At 43.8% G+C, this 18,691-nt stretch overlaps 1 protein-coding gene across 3 annotated transcripts in view; it reads left to right on the top strand.

The window, feature by feature from the left end:
- Window positions 1-2,703: 2,703 nt before the first annotated feature.
- MARF1 (meiosis regulator and mRNA stability factor 1) overlaps window positions 2,704-18,691 on the top strand; it is a 38,470-nt gene continuing 22,482 nt past the window's right edge. The window contains exons 1-12 of one of the 3 annotated variants that reach the window (XM_040973248.1): window positions 2,704-2,792; window positions 7,346-7,547; window positions 8,138-8,830; window positions 9,507-9,681; window positions 10,433-10,659; window positions 11,650-11,767; window positions 12,150-12,322; window positions 14,586-15,014; window positions 15,221-15,378; window positions 15,474-15,632; window positions 16,899-17,061; window positions 17,728-17,906. In XM_040973248.1, the coding sequence (XP_040829182.1) occupies window positions 7,404-7,547; window positions 8,138-8,830; window positions 9,507-9,681; window positions 10,433-10,659; window positions 11,650-11,767; window positions 12,150-12,322; window positions 14,586-15,014; window positions 15,221-15,378; window positions 15,474-15,632; window positions 16,899-17,061; window positions 17,728-17,906 (2,618 nt within the window). In that variant the 5' untranslated portion in view covers window positions 2,704-2,792; window positions 7,346-7,403. Of the gene's footprint in view, window positions 2,793-7,345; window positions 7,548-8,137; window positions 8,831-9,428; window positions 9,682-10,432; window positions 10,660-11,478; window positions 11,768-12,149; window positions 12,323-14,585; window positions 15,015-15,220; window positions 15,379-15,473; window positions 15,633-16,898; window positions 17,062-17,727; window positions 17,907-18,691 lie in introns of those variants that run through there. The other 2 variants (XM_040973250.1, XM_040973249.1) reach the window with 2 other exon arrangements.

The raw sequence follows: 18,691 nt of genomic DNA, 5'->3' as shown, positions 1-18,691 counted from the left end.
TGATACACCATCTGCAACCTGCGTCTCACTTGATTTGTTCTGATGACTGGGGTAGATTCTTTGCCTCTCACCAGGCTGTGAGTTTTCTGGGCAGTGAATTCTCACCCCAGTTCGCAGATAAACTGATGAGATGTCGGTCCTGCCTGCACAACACCAAACGATGCTCATTTAAATCAGTTGTTTCTCCATTTCTCAACTTTTCCATACAGAAAACCAGTAGCCACAGAAATGACCAAGTTCTGGTCAGGATTAAGAATTTAGAGAAATGGCCCGCCTAGTTGCTGAAGTCCTCGTCTTGCATGTGCCATATGGGCCCCGCTTCCCATCCAGCTCCCTGCTTGTGGCTTCGGAAAGCAGTTGAGAACGGCCCAAATCCTTGTAACCCTTTACCTACGAGGGGGACCTGTTAGAGGCTCCTGGCTCCTGGCTTCAGATCGGTTCAGCTCTGGTCATTGCGGCCACTTGGGGAGTAAATCAATGAGTGGGAGATCTCCCCGTCTCTCCTCTCCTCTGTATATCTGACTTTCCAATGAAAGTAAATAAATCTTTAAAAAAAAAAAAGAAATTAGAGAAATGGTGTTTTCATTATTTCCTAAGAATGAAAAAAAAACTAAAACTAAAATTCAGTTTGTTTTCTACAGCTCTGGGATATGCCTGAGCAGCTGGCTTGTTTCCCTTCCTTAGGTCCTCCCAACTCAAAGCGCTAATTAATACAGACAAGAGAAGGTGCAGGGGAAACACTCAGCCTGGTCTGCCAGGGGCACTGAATCAAAGGGCACGTTAGCACTTACACAGCACCATTTAACGTGAGGAATGTCATTTGGGCAAGAACTGATGGTTACTATCGATTCAAAGTTTCCCCAGGAAGGAAACAGAAGAGACTATGTCTTAAAAACTGAAGGTACTCTTTCATCAATATCAAATTGTTCTGCTCCTTAATTGTCTTCTCTGAAAGGCTGGTGTGCTCTGCTTAGGCTAGTTTGCTATAGAAAGTAATAAAGTCGCATTTCCTTTCAAATATTCCTAATGCTTTCTTTTAGTACTTAAATACATTTCAGGGTATTTACCTGTTGAGACAACAGTTCTTGAAGGAATTCAAAGCAAGTTAAGCAAAAATCTCTTTATTTTGTGACTGAAGACTTTATGGAAAGATCACTACAATCTGAAATTGCTTTGTTCTATATATAAATTATTACGGGCTGCGTTGAAAAGATTCTCAAATAGAGAAAAAAGAGGACCAGGAAAAAAAAAACTTTGAAATGCCTGTTTAGTCAAGTATTTGGTTCTATCAACACATACACACACAATAAAAACTCAAAAACCAGTGTTAGCAACAGGGTTAGTTTTCCATCTCTTCTAATGCCAGGCTGGAAAAACACCACTGCCACACAGACACAACGTGGGTTTGCTCAGCCGATGTAAATATTTGAGCAGGGAGAGGATATATACCTGCCATGAACCTTCCAGAAAGGAAAAAGCAACAAGAGAGCCTTTAACTACACGTCTGATCTTGCCCTCTGACGCGTTTCCACAAGGGTGTTTTCAGCAACGTTAGCAATCCCCACCAAGTGTCGATTCCCGGATGAAACCACTTCATCCTAAGACCGCCTCTATGTCCTGGTTCCTCTCCAGCATCCGTCTGTAAAAGTAACCTTTACACGTGACCCTCGGATGGCACATCCTATATCTAGATTTACCTAGACCGACTTTTTTTTTTTCTCCAACAGGAAATGGACACCAGCTGGCAGCCTCGGGAATGACCTCATTGCTTACCAAAGCTTAATTTAAAAAAAAAATGCAAGTAGAAGTACACATTGTGAGGCTTTTTTTTTTTTTAAAGTAAAACACTGGTAATATTTATCCAGCTCAAACACAAAGCTTTAACCACAACTGTAGTCATTTTGGCTCACCTGTCACTGAAAGAAAAAAAAATCACGCTCGCTAGTAAAGAGACCTCAATGCTCAAAACCTCGTCGTCTTTCCTAAAGGCACCGCGGAGCTCTTTTTCGCTGGGGACACTAGCCAGCGTGGTCCTCGCACACTTTTTCTTATTTTTACCAGCTGGATGGAGACTGCGAGGACCTCGCGGGAAAACTCCTCCGGCGGCTGCACTTCCCCCCTCTCGCCACTAGGTTGCGCTGGAGACGAAGGGCGCTGTGGCGTCAGCGCCTGGTCTTTTTTTTTTTCAAAAACAGAGGACTATCATATGACAAAACAAGAAGAATCACGTTTTTCATTGACATCTGTCCAACAATGCCTTCCTTCCAAACAGCGAAAGCGCTCAACTGCGCTAAGTCCTCTTTGACAAGTTCTTCCCGCGGCTCCCCCGCCGTGAGCGCCTCAGCTCCCGCCCCCGGAGGCCTCTCTGACCTCCCCAACGGTAAACCACGGGCAACTCCTCCTTCGACTAGGCGGTTTTGGTGAAAAGAGTCTGAGTCTCCTCCCGGGAAGGTGCTTTTTTCCAGGTTTATCGGGAGGGGACTGAGCCTGACGAGGCTGCAGGGCCGCGAGGCCCCGCCCCCCCCACCGCCCGGGCTCCCAGCATGCCCCGCGCCAGGCGGCCGCGGCGGGGGGCGGGGCGGGGCGGGGCGGGGCGGGGGCGGGGCCGAGGGGGCCCAGAAGGGCGTCGGTTTTGCGACAGGGGCGGTGCGGTGCGGAAGCGGAAGTGGAGGGTGCGCTTGGCGGCGGCGGCGGGAGCTGCGGAGTCGGGAATCAAAACAAAGGGCCTGGGGGGGGCGGGGGGGGAAGGCGGCGGGGCCGGAATGTGAGCGGAGGTGAAGCCGGTGGCGGAGGTGAGCTTGCTGTCAGCCTTGGGGACGAGACCCGCTGAGCCCGCAGCTCTGGGGCGACTGCCCGAGGTGGACCGGGAACAGTGACCCCCCGGACGCCGCCGTCCGTCCCTCGGCTGATGTGGCCAGTGGGGAGGCGGGAAGGGAACGACTGGCCCCTCGCCCCGGTGGGGCTGGCGGCTGCTTCTCCTGCCAAGTCCAGGTCCCAAGTCAGGCTTGCGCCGCTGTTTGCCTTGGTGGCCATTTGGCTCTCCGCCCGCACCTGGGACTCCGCTCCCGCCTCGGCCCTCCAGGTGTGGGGAGCCTTTTCAGAGGGATTGCCCAGGTGGAAGGTGAGGGGCGGGAGCGAGCAGTGTTGTTGCACCCCCGGCCTTTTTTCCCAGCTTTTTGCTGTTGGGGTGTGTGTGTGTAGGGGTCTTTCAACAACCCCAGGGGTGTAACCTGAGGCGTGACAGCTATTGTAGAGATGCGAAGGGCTGTAAGCATTCCGACTATTCCTTGTAACTTCCCCTTGAGATAAACTTTTCTGTTTCCTGGACTGGAGCTTATCAGAAACTTATGTTGTCTCTGGGACTTTCCCAATAGATACTCTTTTGAGTTTTGCTTATGGAGAAATTGGAAACCTAAGCAGTCCTCTTGGGCATTTGTTGAGTTTTTTGTTGGTTTTAGAGTTGCTGTTGCGTTGTCCTAGATGCTAGAGATACAGAAGAGAAAAAGAAAACATGGAATGGGTGTCCTACATTGTAGAGACTAAGGAAATATTTGCCAATGAAGAAAGTAGTGAAGAACTGAAAATGCTCTGTGTGCCACACTGTGCTATAAATGTTAGCTCTGTTTCAGGATTTGGCTTCGAAGAAGTGGACAGCACGCGTCGCTGAGATTCAGGGAAGGGATTGTTGGGGGACAAAAGACCCGAATTTAACAGGAACAATGCATATTGTAATTTTGTCAGTTATGGCTGTTTATCTGTTCCTGTCTCTGGATTAGGCGCTTCAGACTGAGTGGCAAAATGGTGTTTCATTCTCTATTCACAAATATTTACTTTATGTCTAACACGTAACAGGCCCAGCTCTTGTCACAAAAGATACAATGATGAGAATACCAGGGTACCTCACAGGGCTCACGAAGAATGCAATTAAAAGATAATTTTTGAATAAGATTTATTTTTTATTGGAAAGTCAGATTTAGAGAAAGATCTTGCATCCGCTGGTTCACTCCCCAAATGACTGCAGCAGCAAGAGCTGAGCTGTTCTGAAGCCAGGAGCCTCTTTCGGGTCTTCCACTTGGGTACAGGGTCCCAAGGTTTTGAGCCATCCTCTATTGTTTCCCAGGCCACCAGGAGGGAATGGAAGGGAAGTGGAGCATCTGGGACACAAACTGGCTCCCATCGGAGATCCTGGGCCATGCAAGGCAAGGACTTTAGCCACTAAGATACCACATTAGGCCCTTGAAAGATACATTTATCTTTGTTCAAAACATTTTGACTTCCATGCTGAATTTGTTCATTATGCACATTTGCCATGATCTTTTTGAAGTATTCTTGTAGAGTATGGGGTCCATTTATTTGAATTTTTTCCTCCTGAGTAGTTCTACAAGGTAGACAGGGGGAGAGATTAGTCACATTTTACAAAAGTGAAGCGAAAACTAATGAAGCTTTGCAGTGTGGATGAAAGGGTGAATTCCAAGTGTTTCAGGCTTTGTAGCCCATGTTCCACAGCTGTAGTGCAAGCGCGACCATCCACAGTAGTGAAATGAACGCATATTGCAGTAGACTTTATTTTGTGGCATGGAAACTTAAATGTCAAAATTTTGTATGTTTCTTTATATTCCTATGATTATTTATGTTTATATATTTATATCTTAGGAGACTAAAAAATTACAAATGTGAAAGATAAATTCTTGGTTCACTGGTCGTTTAAATAAAGGCAGTGGGGATGGTCTGTTAGCTCTCAGGTCTGAAATGAGTCCTGGGTGTGTGTGAACAGTTTTCCTGTATTTAGATACGGTACTTGCCTAACTCACTGCTTCTCCTGCTGTGTAGATGTTGAAATCTTCTCAGGGGCCTGTGTTTGACGGGAGGGTTAAGATAGCCACGTCCCACACCAGTGCCTGGTTCAAGTCCCAGTTCTGGTTCTTCAGTTTCCTGCCAGTGCGATGCTGGGAGGCAACAGAGCAAGTCCCCTTGACCTGCTGCTGCCGCACGGGAGGTGTGGGTTGGGTTGCTGGCGTCAGCGCTGGTCACACGCCTTTGTAGGCGTTTGTGGGGAACGAATCAGGAAATGAGAGGTCTTTTTCTCAAAGAAGTTCAAAAGTTCATTAAAAAAAATCTGGCAAACAGATCATCACATCAGAGAGAGAACTATGAGAAATTCTTTTCCAAAAGCCCAGATGAAATTTTTGAGAAATAAAGGAATTAACTACCTTAGATGGCCTCTATCAGTAAGCGTTAAGTTGTTGTTGGTATACTGTAGTAACCTTAAAAGTGAGGTTGCCGGCCGCCTGCATAGCCGGTAGATGTGGGTTGGTTTGCTCTGCCGTTCTTGTGGTTCCTGAGGTTCATCAGCGTGCTCTGGCACCACGGTGGATAGAGCGCTTGTGTGACTCGAGATTTCTCTTGGTTGTTAGTTTTGTGGCGATATATCAGATTGTACTTTCATTACAAGTAAACCAGGAAGTGGGCTCAGTTTGTTCAGTAGCGTAATAGATTTCAAAGTCCTCAGAGGCTATTTGATTGGAACTTGACCTATTGGGAAAAGTTGACGTGATGCTTGTCATTAAGATCAGATGCTCTTGGGCCCAGCACAGTAGCCTAGTGGCTAAAGTCCTCGCCTTGCTCCAGCCAGGATCCATATGAGTGCCAGTTTGTGTTCCAGCAGCCCCGCTTCCCATCCAGCTTCCTGCTTGTGGCCTGGGAAAGCAGTAAAGGGCGGTCCAAAGCCTTGGATCCCTGTGCCCTCGTGAGTTACCCATTACAGGCTCCTGGCTCCTGGCTTCGGATTGGTGCAGCTCCCGCCCTTGCAGCCACTTGGGGAATGAATCAACAGATAGAATATCTTCCTCTCTGTCTTTCCTCCTCTCTGACTTTCCAATAGAAGTAAATAATTTTTTTAAGATGATATGTTGTCTTCTGTTCATTTTAAAATTTTTATTTGAAAAGCTGAGTTACAAGGTTGGTGGAGGGAACAAGGAAGGGAGAAAGAGAGTCTATACACTGGTTCCAGTCCCACATGGACAGCACAGCTGGGGCTGAGCCAAGCTGGGTGGAGCCTGGAGCTCCATCCAGGCCTCCCTGTGGATGGGAGGGGCATGCTCTTGGGCTCTCTCACTGTTTTCCCAGGTACACTAGCAGAAAGTAGAGCAGCCTGGACTTGAACCAGCGCTCACAAGATAGCCTGGCAGTAAGGAGCTGGCTCAACTCACTGCCCCACAATGGCACAGCCCTTCTGTTAGTTATTATTATTATTTTTCTGTGCTAAGAAGAGTATTTAGAGACAAATAGCAAAGAAGAGTTAAGAAAAATAGCAGAAAGTAGTAAGTCTTCTCGGTGCCCGAAGGGGTCAGATCAGGTCAAGCGAAGAGGAGTCTGCCTCAGACATGCAGGGGTCCAGGGTCTGGCTCCTCTCAAGCACATCTGTAATGAGTCGGACATCTGGAGTGCGTTTTTATTTGAAGTGCTATGAGGAATGATAGATTCTAAACTTGTTAAGGTTTATTTATTTGGTACGTAGAGCAAGAGAGAGACCGATCTTCATCTGTGGACTGACTTTCCACATCACCACAGTGAACAGGTCTGAGCCAAGGCAAATCCAGGAGCCAGGAACTCTGCCCAAGTGGCAGGCATCCAGAGATGTGGGCCATCTTTTTATTTATTAATTTTTTGTTTTTTTAAATTTGAAAGATGTACAGAGAGAAGGAGAGATTGATAGAAGGAGAATGTCTCATTCTCTGGCTCACCCCGCAATGGCCACAGTACCTGAGCTGGGCTGAGCTGAAGCTGGGAACCAAGAGTGCTTCTGGGCACAGGGTCCCAAGGACTTGGGCCACCCTCTGCTGTTTTCCCGGGCCGTAGGCAGGGAGCTGGATTCAAAGTGTAGCAGCCAGGACATGAACCAGTGCCCATGTGGAATGCCAGCATAACATGGTGGAGGATTAACCTGTTGAGTCATGGCACCAGCTCCTTGGGCACCTTTTACTGCTTTCTCAGGTGCAGAAGCAGAGCGGCTGAGGTTCAAATTGGCACTCCCCTACGAACGTTGGCATTAACGTTGGCATGTAAGCAGCAGGTTAACCACTATTCGACAATGCTGGATCTAGATTAAAGAGTTTAAAAATCTGGTTGATGCAATTCAGTTTTAAGCATAAACAGAATCAGCCTCTTTTAACCACAGTTTAGTAACCTGTAATATGCTCTGCTATCCGTTCTTTTGTGTTATATTGACACTTCAGTTCTTGGAAGCCACTGCATTGTAAACATCATTGCGGCCTCCCTGTTAATATATCATACAATTTGTAAGTAATGCCAAGAAATAACATTGAAATCTCACTTGTCTCCTCAGGGTGGAAGAATGAAAGAAAAGAAAGATGAAAGAATGTTGAAGCACTTCGCAGGGCTGTATGATGGAAGGAAGCGGAACTGAGGACTCCTGCAGCAGAACGCGCGGATGGCTTCAACAAGATAATGACATTAAGCCATGGCTTTGGAAATTCTCTAATTGCTTTTCTCGTCCTGAGCAGACATTGCCACTTAGTCCCCAAACGGTAACTATGTACAGAACTACGGGTAAAGCACATCCCTTACATGAGTAGATGAGAGGTCCTCTTGGCGTAGGGCAGTGTCTCTCTGAAGTTTGTGTCAGGTTTACACACCCTTCTTATATTTCCCATTTTGTGACTTCTGAACTCCGTGAAAGCCTAACTATAATTCTTTATTCCCCTCTGGGCAACAGTAGATGTCTTAAATGTATCCGGGCCTTTTGGATAGGTGGTTAATCTCATCCATGATGCTGGGAATCTAGCTCTTCTCTTTTGGGGAACTTTGTCAGAATCCCTTATGGAATGACCGCAGGAACTCTTGGGCATTTTGCTCAATCCGCTTTGGCTGCAGTCATCTTTCATGGGCGTTCTTCATGCCTATGTTGTTTTTGTACCTCCTGTTTCATTTTCAGAAGTTCTTGTGAAGTCAGGGAAAGTTGTGAAAGGGAAATGACAAGGTATAAATGGTTACTCTGTCTTGCTGAAGATGCGAATAGAATGGAGCACTATTTCTGGTTTTGAATGTTGAAGCAGATAAGTAGCTGCAAATCACTGGCCTCACAAAATTAACTTGCATTCTGATTTTCTTTCCACAGAAAGAGTACATGGAGAACAAGAAAGTTACTGTGGAACTAAAGGATGTACCATCTCCCCTACATGCTGGCTCTAAACTTTTTCCAGCAGTCCCACTTCCTGATATTCATTCTCTTCAGCAACCTCAGCTACAGCTTTCAACTGTCCCCAAAGTAAGCTGCTGTGCTCATTGCCCTAATGAACCCTCCACTTCACCAATGCAGTTTGGTGGTGGTGGTGGCGGCGGTGTTAGTGGAGGCACTGGTAGCTTGATTCACACAGGCGCACTGTTAGACTCGCAAAGCACCAGGACAATCACGTGTCAGGTAGGGTCAGGGTTTGCTTTCCAGTCTGCATCTTCACTCCAGAATGCCTCAGCTAGGAACAACTTGGCAGGCATTGCAAATGACTTTCCCAGCATGTGTCTAGAGAGTAACCTATCTTCCTGCAAACACCTACCCTGTTGTGGAAAACTCCATTTCCAGTCATGTCACAGTAACGTGCACAAGCTGCATCAGTTTCCAGCTCTCCAGGGCTGTGCCTCCGCTGGCTATTTTCCCTGTTCTGATTTCACAAGTGGGGCTCCCGGGCATTTGGAAGAGCACATCTCACAGTCGGAGCTAACGCCTCACTTGTGCACCAACTCTTTGCACCTAAATGTGGTACCTCCGGTTTGTTTAAAGGGCTCACTTTACTGCGAAGACTGTCTAAACAAGGTTTGTATCTTTTTATTTTTTATGTTGGGTGGAGCTCAGATTTGAGAAATGGCTTATTGAAGTGGATTTATCTTGAGAAGTACTGTGCGTGGGGTTGAAGGTTCTGCCATGGTGCGACTCTCTCCACATCAGCATTACTTCTATTGGTCCTAAAAGAGGCAAAGGGTGAAATGGCAAACCATTCAAAACAGGGCGGAGTAATTATTTATGCAGTTGATGCTTGTAACCTCCTGTGGCAATAAATCTGTTCCCTGTACTTGAACCTGGTATGATTCTGTACCAGGTTGTGGCATATCTTAAAAGGCTAGGGCACAATTCATATGAGGCCCATTCACAGGTAACTGTGCTATGTGATAACATGGAGAACTTGAAACTCATCCCCAATCGCAGCAGTGATTAAGTAAAGATTTCACTTGCTGTGTGAAGTGTGTATGAGGTACCCACTATAAAGGTGTGATCTTAACGTGTATCTTCTGGGATCATTTCAAGTCACTTCTTGAAGCGAGTTTGTGAATTGCTTGCTAATGGGAAAGACTCCTTGAAAATGGATTTTATCAGAAGCTAGCAAGTAAAAAAGCAAAATACTTAGAATGTTTTTCCAGTTGTTGTGTATGACTCTAGGTTCTACAATGATGTGTCTGAAACTTCCTCCTCTTTCAAAAAAATTTCAAAACAGCCGGCAAGAAATAGTATAATTGATGCTGCTAAAGTCTGGCCAAATATACCACCTCCAAATACTCAACCTGCACCTCTTGCTATTCCTCTGTGTAACGGCTGTGGAACCAAAGGAACAGGGAAGGAGACCACGTTGTTATTGGCGACCAGTCTAGGCAAAGCTGCTTCAAAATTTGGTAAATGACAGTATGGCATAGTTTTCAATATACTAACGTTGTATTCAATCGCCTTTAGAAGACTCACTGTGGTTCTGAGGCTACTGTATGTGTGAGTCTCCCTTGATATTATAGACCAGTAAGTCATGGGCCCTTTATGTTGTGTGCCTGATCAGTGCCTGATCATACTTATTGCTTGTGTGTTCTCTAGAAGTTTATAGTATTTAGAATGATTAGAATGGGCTGATTGAAAGCAATATTTTCAAGTCCTAAGAGTTCTCAGTTCTCAGTTCGTGTCCCTTAAAAGTGGTTAAGTGTTATTTTATCTTTTGGAAGCATTTATTTTTTAAGTGTTAACTCAGATGTTAATGCAGCATTCAAATTGATTTAAAATCAGCAGTAGTAACAGTTTCCATTTGGGTCATTTCTTTAATATTCTTTCTTATCCAATAGACAAGCATGGACCAAGCGTGAAAACCTGTTAGTATTCAGAAAAGCATCACTGGTCAGCATGAGAAGGGTTCAGACTTTGAGATGGATTCCTTGTGAGTTTATAGTCACCTGGCCCTTTCTCTCCTGGAAACAGGAGTGGTATCTTAGAGTAACAGAATGGCCACCAGGTTGTTGATTAGGACAACCAGTGAATTTATCCTTAAACTTTAATGTCAGTTAGTCATTTAGATTTTCTGCCACTAGAATGATAGCTATCTATTATTTTAACTTGTCATTTCTTCTTCACTATGTGTAATTGAGAGTGTTAACATTTCTTAAGGGTCACCAGAAGTTGCGGTAGCCGGACAGGTGCTAGAAAACTTGCCCCCCATTGGAGTTTTTTGGGATATTGAAAATTGCTCAGTTCCCTCTGGTCGGTCAGCGACTGCTGTTGTACAGAGAATCCGTGAAAAGTTTTTTAAAGGACACAGAGAAGCAGAATTCATCTGTGTGTGTGACATCAGTAAAGAAAACAAAGAAGTTATTCAAGAGCTGAATAACTGCCAGGTAAGAAAAATTTTTTTTAAGAATTTCAATATAATATAGTAGAAGACAAAGCACATATAATTTTTTAAAAAAGAATTCCAATTAAAAGTGCCTTTGTCCGAGTTTCCAAATAAAATAGCAAAAGATTATTTCTAAAATTTAATAATGTTTAATCTTTGAATACAGACATGATGATTAAGTGTTCATACAGATTCAGTGGCTGCCCATGTATCGGAGCTAGGCACATGGGACTTGTAATTTGCATTTTGGAAATGAAGCTCGGGCCCTGGGAAGGGATGCAGCTTTTTGAAGTTCATAGGACCTGTGAGTGGGAAAGCTGTGATATGTACTCTTCAACTGGAATTTGAAATTCAATTTTCTTGACTTTTAAAAGAAAGCAATACTGTTTGTATCCTATGTTTCTGAATAGAGTTGCGTATTTATGTTCTTTACAAAAGCCAGTGAATCCTTCTGGGTATTGCATGTAGTTGAAGACCTCAAAATAAATCTGAACGTAATGGTTTTGAATGGGAATCAGTGTATTTTTTCTTTGCTTAGGAACGTACTCCTTCCTGTCCCACCATATGATTTCAGTTACTAAAACCATAGGCATTGATTGGTGTAGACAGACTCATGATTCAAAATGCAACCCCAAATCTTACCTTAATCATTCATCTAATCTCTGCTATGTCCCAATGGTTGACAAAAGATATTAGAGGAAATTTTATGACTTCAAAGTTTGTCTTATTTTCTGAAAAGGAGACTAAAAAGCAATAGCAGAAGAATAGAGATGAAGGCAGGAATAAAAGAATAAAAATAGACCCAATTGATTTCTATTATGGAAAATTAATTTTTAAGACCTGATTGTAAATTTTTTCCCCCATTCCTAATAGTAAAAAAAAAATTTATTTCTCTGAGCGTTTCTGTTATAGTATGGGCAGAACGGATGGTCGTTTCTCACCTCAGCGCATCTTTTTTTTTTTTTTTTTGCTCTTGCTTAAATTCACACAGGTAACTGTTGCCCATATCAATGCTACTGCAAAGAATGCTGCTGATGATAAACTCCGGCAGAGTCTCCGAAGGTTTGCAAACACTCACACTGCTCCAGCCACTGTGGTTCTTGTGTCAAGTAAGTGTAGAAACATCTACTCCTTCTGCAATGCTAACCATGTGGGAATCATTGTAGAGCCAGAAATAAATGAAGGTCAAACATGCCCTCAGAGAGGCTGGCATACATACGGACTTAGTGATGCTTTCTTCTGAGAATTGTGTGGACAAAAGATGAGGTCTGTGGGGATTTCTGCATTTTTGTTAGGCATCTCATCTGGTGGGGTCAGCTTATTAAAGCAAATGTGGTAGTGGTGTTTTTTTGTTGTTGTTTTTTTAACCCTGGACTCAGGGTTTGGAACCCAAACCAGCCATATCTTTCTTTGCAGTGGGCATCAGTAGGGTTGTTTGTCAAGTGTTTCTGATGTTTCTGGTTGGGGTTGGGGGGACATCTTGTCTTTCAGCTGATGTCAATTTTGCCTTGGAACTTAGTGATCTCAGACATAGGCACGGTTTCCACATCATTTTGGTCCATAAAAACCAGGCCTCTGAAGCACTGCTGCACCATGCTAATGAACTCATCAGATTTGAAGAGTTCATTTCCGACCTGCCCCCCAGGTTACCACTGAAAATGCCAGTAAGTGAATTTGCATTATTTGTGCTATTTCCCAGTATTAGATTCTGGAGGCTGAAGGACAGTCCTCAACAAAGGTGACAACACATTGAGGCAAGGAGGGAGGTGCCTCCTGTTCTTAGTTGGAGGCAAGTCAGATTAGGAAATAAAGCTTGGGAACCTTTGATTCTTCTCTTTCCGCCCAACACAGAATTGATGTGTATGAATTTTGCTTTTAGTTTTTGTCAGAAATGCCATGGGGAAATGGTTTGTAGATTATCCCACCACCAACTTAGCACTGTCTTCAGAGCTAACACAGATGGATGAAAGCAGTGGAGTAAGAGTCATTGCTCTTTTTGCCTTGATCATCACGGGTAAAGTGTATGGTGAGGGTTTATGCTGGCTTCACATAGACCATCATTGTGCATGTTTAAGGCATTTAATCCTTGAGCCTCCCTCTGCTTCTGTCATGCGTGTTCTGATTTTGAAGGCCTTTAAGTCAAATGTGGCATTTTAGGTGAGTGCCTTTCAATTTAAGTTTATCAGCGAAAGAGAAAACCTCCTTCCGCTGCTTCAGTTCCCAAACGCCCAGAATGGCCGGGGTCCAAGCAGGGATCCTAGAACTCAGTCCAGGTCTCCCTTGTGGGTGACAAGAACCCCATCATTTGAGCCATCACTGCCGTCTCTCAGGGTTCACAGTGGCAGGAGGCTGACATCAGGGTCAGAAATTGAACTGAGGTACTGGGTGAGCATCGTTACTAACTGCTAGAAAAGCTCCCCTTCCATTGCTTAATTTTTAGTAAACTAAGCAAATATTAGTAGTGCCTGGGTTTTGAGGCTCACGTATAATAGAAAGAGCAAAGGTTTTATTGGTAATTGGTCAATAGCCTCAAATAAGAAGAAAAGCCATCAGTTAAAAAAGTCATGTATTCATTCTCAAAACAAGGGTCAGACGTGGTACCACATTTTAAAAAGCCAACAGGAAACTTAAATGGCTAGTCTTGAAGCATTCTACCTGTTACTGGACATTGTGAATATATCCAGTTTTTTCTAAAAAAGATTTATTTATCTTTATTGGAAAGGCAGATATACAGAGAGAAGGAGAGACAGTACTTTAGCCACAAGGCCACTGCCCTGGGCCCGGATATATCCAGTTTACCCCCATCCACAGGAAGGTCACTCATGCCTTGTTGGGCCTCCTGGGCCACCAGTAATCATCTGTAGGGTGAGATCCAAATGACCTCTGGGTCAGGGTTTTCCTAGCAAGATCCAAGTTGTGCTCCACTGAAGTGGCAGTGATTTACAGTCTGCTCAACCAGAAATGCTTGCCTGTTCTAAATATTTACCAGTCTGATAGGTGAAAGATAGTCTGCTATTTTGTAATCACTAGGAAGGTACAAAATATCTTATAGTAGTAGTAATAGTAAATTGAACATATTTGAAAATTTGTTGCCTCTTGATATTCGGTAATTGTTCACATTTTTTGTCTGTTGACTCATTTTATGACTTCTGGATTAATCTTTTCCCATATAATCTCAAGTTTTCTTGTGGTACTTCGATTCTGTTTCTTAGTATATAAGTGTGTGTATGTCTTAATGTGTAAATTCGTGTGACAGGGCTGTGATCATATGTTAGCAGATAGAACTTCCAAGCTGATAATTGGCAGCTGCCATGGTAGTTAGGCTCTTAACTTCAGTTCTGCTGAATAAATAAAACAGACTTGTAAAAAAAACTATTGATCTGATTTACATATCACAAAGTTTACCACTTTTAAGTATGTATGAGTTTCAGAATATTTTCATCCCTCTATGAGAGCCCTTATACCAAGATGGGGAACTTCTCTTTTCTGCCAGGGGCCATACAGAATTGTCAGTTTAGAAATTAGCTTACTGTAGATTTTCTTGAATTTTGAGTACCACCTGCAATTGCCTTGACAGGGCCAGACCAGTTTCATGGACCTTATAAAACATAGCGTTTGGGCTGGATATTTCCTACCACTACCTTTGCGCATTTAATTTTAATCTCCCATTCTCTTTGCTAAGCATCCAATAGCCTTTGTATTTCTGTAGATATGCCGTTTATAGAAATAAAATCATAGAAGATACAGAATCCCATGCTTAATGTTGATTTACCTTTTGAGCAGTAAATAAGTTTCCTTTTTCCATGTAAATCATCAACACTTCTCCCTTCAAGATTGTTATGTACAGATTAGAGGTCAGTTCTTATTTTGAAATTGAATGTGTGCCTTCTTGTTAACTTAATGTAATAATTTTTTCCTCTGTATTAGCAGTGCCACACTCTGCTCTATGTTTATAACCTACCAGCAAATAAAGATGGCAAGAGCATCAGTAATAGGCTCCGACGCCTGTCTGATAATTGTGGTGGCAAAGTGCTGAGTATCACCGGCTGCAGTGCCATCCTCCGGTTCATCAATCAGGACAGCGCAGAACGGGCTCAGAAGCGAATGGAAAATGAAGATGTCTTTGGTAATAGGATCATTGTGTCATTTACTCCAAAAAGTAGAGAACTCTGTGAAGCCAAGAGTTCAAATGCAACAGCTGATAAAGTGAAGTCTCCCAAAAAACTCAAGAATCCAAAATTGTGCCTCGTCAAAGATGCAAGGGAACAATCTTGCAGTGCCAAAACCGTGCCTGGAAAAGGGTCGCAGGCAAATTCTGGATCTGCTACAGAAAATACAAATGTTAAAAGTTTACAGGTAGTTTGGTACCTCTTGCTTTCTGAAGTTTATGGTGGGTTTGGTTCTCTGTTTCTGTTTTTTCTTTTTTTGTGTGTGTGTGTGCCTGCTTGCTTTGGGTATGTTCTTTTTAAAAATTCAGTTTCTGATGGTCCTGAAAGTCAGAGTGAACTGACACATCCACAGCACTTAAGCTTTCAGCCACCTGTGCCCTTGTGTCTCCTAAGGAGCTGTGCCGTGTGGAGTCCAAGTCTGGTAACAGAAGCAGTGAGCACCAGCAGAGCAGCACGAGGCTGCTGTCGGCCCCTCACAGCAACTCCAGCTTGGCAGCGCCGACACCCAAGCACCCGGGGATGGCCGAGTCACCGTACAAGAGCAGCCAGAAGTACGATTGGTTCCTTTTTCTTGTAGCTGCTTCTTGAGTGTGGAGGAAGACATGTGACCTCCTTCCTTTGATTTTTGTTTTTCCCCTTCCATTAGGAAAGAGAACCTCAGTACCCGAAGTGTTACCAGTTCCCCTGTAGAGAAAAAAGATAAAGGGGAGACAGTGTTCCAAGTGAGTTACCCGTCTGCTTTCAGCAAGCTGATTGCATCCAGGCAGGTCGGTCCTCTGCTCACATCTCAGTCTTGGTCTTCCAGGTGAGTCCAGCTACTTGAGCCTTGCGAGTGGTTACCTGTAGAAGGAAGGATTGTAAAGCAGTACATGAGTGTGAAAAGAACCCAGATAATACAAAAGAGCACGCAGTCTCCCCCTTCCTCCCCTGGCAGTCCCCTTTTCCTCAGGCGGTCACAGCTGATGTCTTGGGGCAGTGTGTCTCACCTCCATGTGGAAATCCTCCATTTCTCTACTTCTCCTTTCTCCATGTAAATGTTGGTGGACAGAGGCCAGAGAAAAGTCGGCCGTAGAGCTGCTAGCCAGTGATTTGAGGAATGCAAAGCTGGCCTCATGTTTATTGGGTTGGGGAAAAGCCTTAGCCAAGCATGCACTGGTACTTCCCATTAATAAGGTCTGTATAGGAAGCTGTTTGGAAAGTGAGTGACTGTGTAAGCCCTGCTTATCATTTAAGCTTTTGGAAGTCATACCTTGCAGTGGAGGCTAAAGAGCCTTAAAGCCATGTCACTTTTTTTTTACACTATTTATTTATGTAAAAGATAGCATTATAGAAAGACAAGGAGAGAAAGATCCTCCATCTGCTGGTTCACTCCCCAAATAGCTACAGTGGCCAGGGTTGGGCCAGATTGAAGCCATGGCCAGGAGGTTCTTCTAGGCCTCCCACTAGGGTGCAGGTACTTGAGCAGGGAGCGTGGCTGGAACTGGCTCCCAAGTGGGATGCTAGCGTTAGAAACAGTAGTTTTACCATCTAAGCCACAGTACTAGAGCCCTGCCATGTTGCATTCCTAATGAACTCCTTCCAGGATAGCCTTGGTTCTGATTAGTTGGTGAAGAATTGCTATAGAACATGACTGTGGGCTTGTAAAATTAGATCTAAAAATTCACAAAAAAAAGCTTTGCAGATCCACAGAAGGACAGAAGGGCTGCAGCATAAGAGCAAGGTTATCTAGCCTTCTCAAAGTTACAGAGAATGTTAAGTGACTTGGTTAATTTCCTAAGAATAAATGCTCTACACAGAAAGTTAACTCGTCAGGGATGCTTCTAATTTCTGCCCAAATCCAGTGAAAGACTTTGATGTGAACCATTTAATGGTTGTTAATACAAGGTCAGAAGGTAGTACTTTTGACAAGCTTAAATCAATATGTGTTTCAGATTAAAAGGCAGTTGAAAGCCAAATATTTGGTTGTGTTTGGGGGAAACTGCGTAATTTCAAACAATTAAATACACATGTTTTGAAAAAAATATCTCAACATGGTGTTTTAAGCAAGAGTATGTCTAAATCTTTTCAACAGAGCATCCCCACTTGTGTTCAATGTCGCAAATTCAAGCAGTGGAGGTGACTGCTCGGACCCGTTTGCAAATGGTGCTGACATCCAGGTCAGCAACATAGACTACAGACTGTCCCGGAAGGAGCTGCAGCAGCTCATGCAGGAGGCATTTTCCAGGCATGGCAAGGTACTCTTGACCTTTACTCTTGTTTGTGTTTTATGATTCAATAGAATTTCAAGTCAAGAGAAGCTAATTTGACAGACATAACTGCAGCCAGAATATGAGTGTCATAACGTAGATTTAATTCCTTATCTCTGTTCTGCTAGGAGTGGTGTTACATATCCAGTTGTTAGGATACTGCCCCAGAGAGCAAGAAAGTGAGCAGTGAGAAGCACTTGTCATAGCCAGGGATGTAAGAGGAACTTTGGGAAATAAAAAATTGGTGAATTTTAGTTAGTTCTGCCTGCTAAAACACGGAAGTGAGACTTGCAAGTAATTGTGGCTGTGTTTGAGTTTGTCTGTATTTGACTCTGTTTTTAAGTTCAGTTTGCGGTAAGTTCACATTTTACAGATGCTTAAGATGATTGTGCTCTGGATTTTTAGTCTGCCAAGGATCCCAGAAGCTTCCAGGTGTTAGAGTTTGAGTCTGTCTTGGGAAGCTGTGTGTGCCAGAGCACCCAGGCAGAATGGGCTGGTTAGTATCTGTAGCTCACCACACGTCAGCTCACTTAGATTCTAGTCAGAGGATTGCAGAGTGCAGGCAGGTTCCTTCGTGGAAACATTGAAATCAATACACGTATCCTTTAAAGTTCTGGTGGACACTGTGTTCCGTTTTCCTCTCCCTTCTTACAGGTAAAGAGTGTTGAGCTCAGCCCCCATACAGATTATCAACTTAAGGCTGTTGTTCAAATGGAAAATTTGCAAGAAGCAATCAGTGCAGTGAACAGCCTCCACAGATACAAAATTGGCAGCAAGAAGATCCTAGTCTCACTGGCCACAGGAGCTGCTAATAAGTCACTCTCTTTGCTGAGGTAAAGCAACAACAGCCACAATAGCAAAAACACAGAAGTCATTTATTTCAGGAAATAACATTTGAAGTAAATTTGGAAATCCTAAAAATAAAAATTCTCACATTTCTGACCATTTGATGATTGATTGCATATGCAATAATGCTTATTGTTTTAAAAAGAGATTTGTTTTTATTAGGAAGGCAAATTTACAGGCAGAAGGAGAGACAAAGAGGGAAGGATTTTTGATTACTAGTTCACTTCCCAGGTGGCTGGAATGGCCAGAGCTGAGCTGATCTGAAACCAGGAGCTTCTTCTAGGTCTCCCAGGTGTGGGCATAGGGTCCCAAGGCTTTGGGCCGTCCTCTACTGTTCTCCCAGGCCATAAGCAGGGAGCTGGGTCAGAAGTGAAACAATCATACAAGAACTGGCACCCATATGGGATGCTGGCACTCAGAGATGGAGGTTTTAGCCAAATGGACCAAGGCATCAGCCCCCAGGATGCTGATTTTCTGTTTGTGGAGTTAGCAATAAACCATTTGATTATTGAAGTCCTTAATCTAGGCATATAGCTCAAACTTAATAGGCTCTTAGCAATAAAATTATCTGCTACCTACTCAAAACAAGAGCTGAAAATAGACTTTTACAGTAAAAGTCAATAACCCTAAAACATTTAAAATCCCACCTTCAGATCTTAAAGAACATAGATTTGTCTGAAAAGGTTAGCTCCTTAGCATGAGGTGGGCATTTGATACAGTGGTTTAGATGCCACTTCTTGTACTCGCAGCCCATATCGGAATGTTGGGTTTG

This window comes from Ochotona curzoniae, unplaced genomic scaffold (genome assembly GCF_017591425.1).
Source record: "Ochotona curzoniae isolate NIBS_2020 unplaced genomic scaffold, NIBS_Ocur_1.0 contig_2321, whole genome shotgun sequence".
Classification (NCBI taxonomy): Eukaryota; Metazoa; Chordata; class Mammalia; order Lagomorpha; family Ochotonidae; genus Ochotona; species Ochotona curzoniae.
This window is presented reverse-complemented; position numbering and strand designations above follow the sequence as displayed.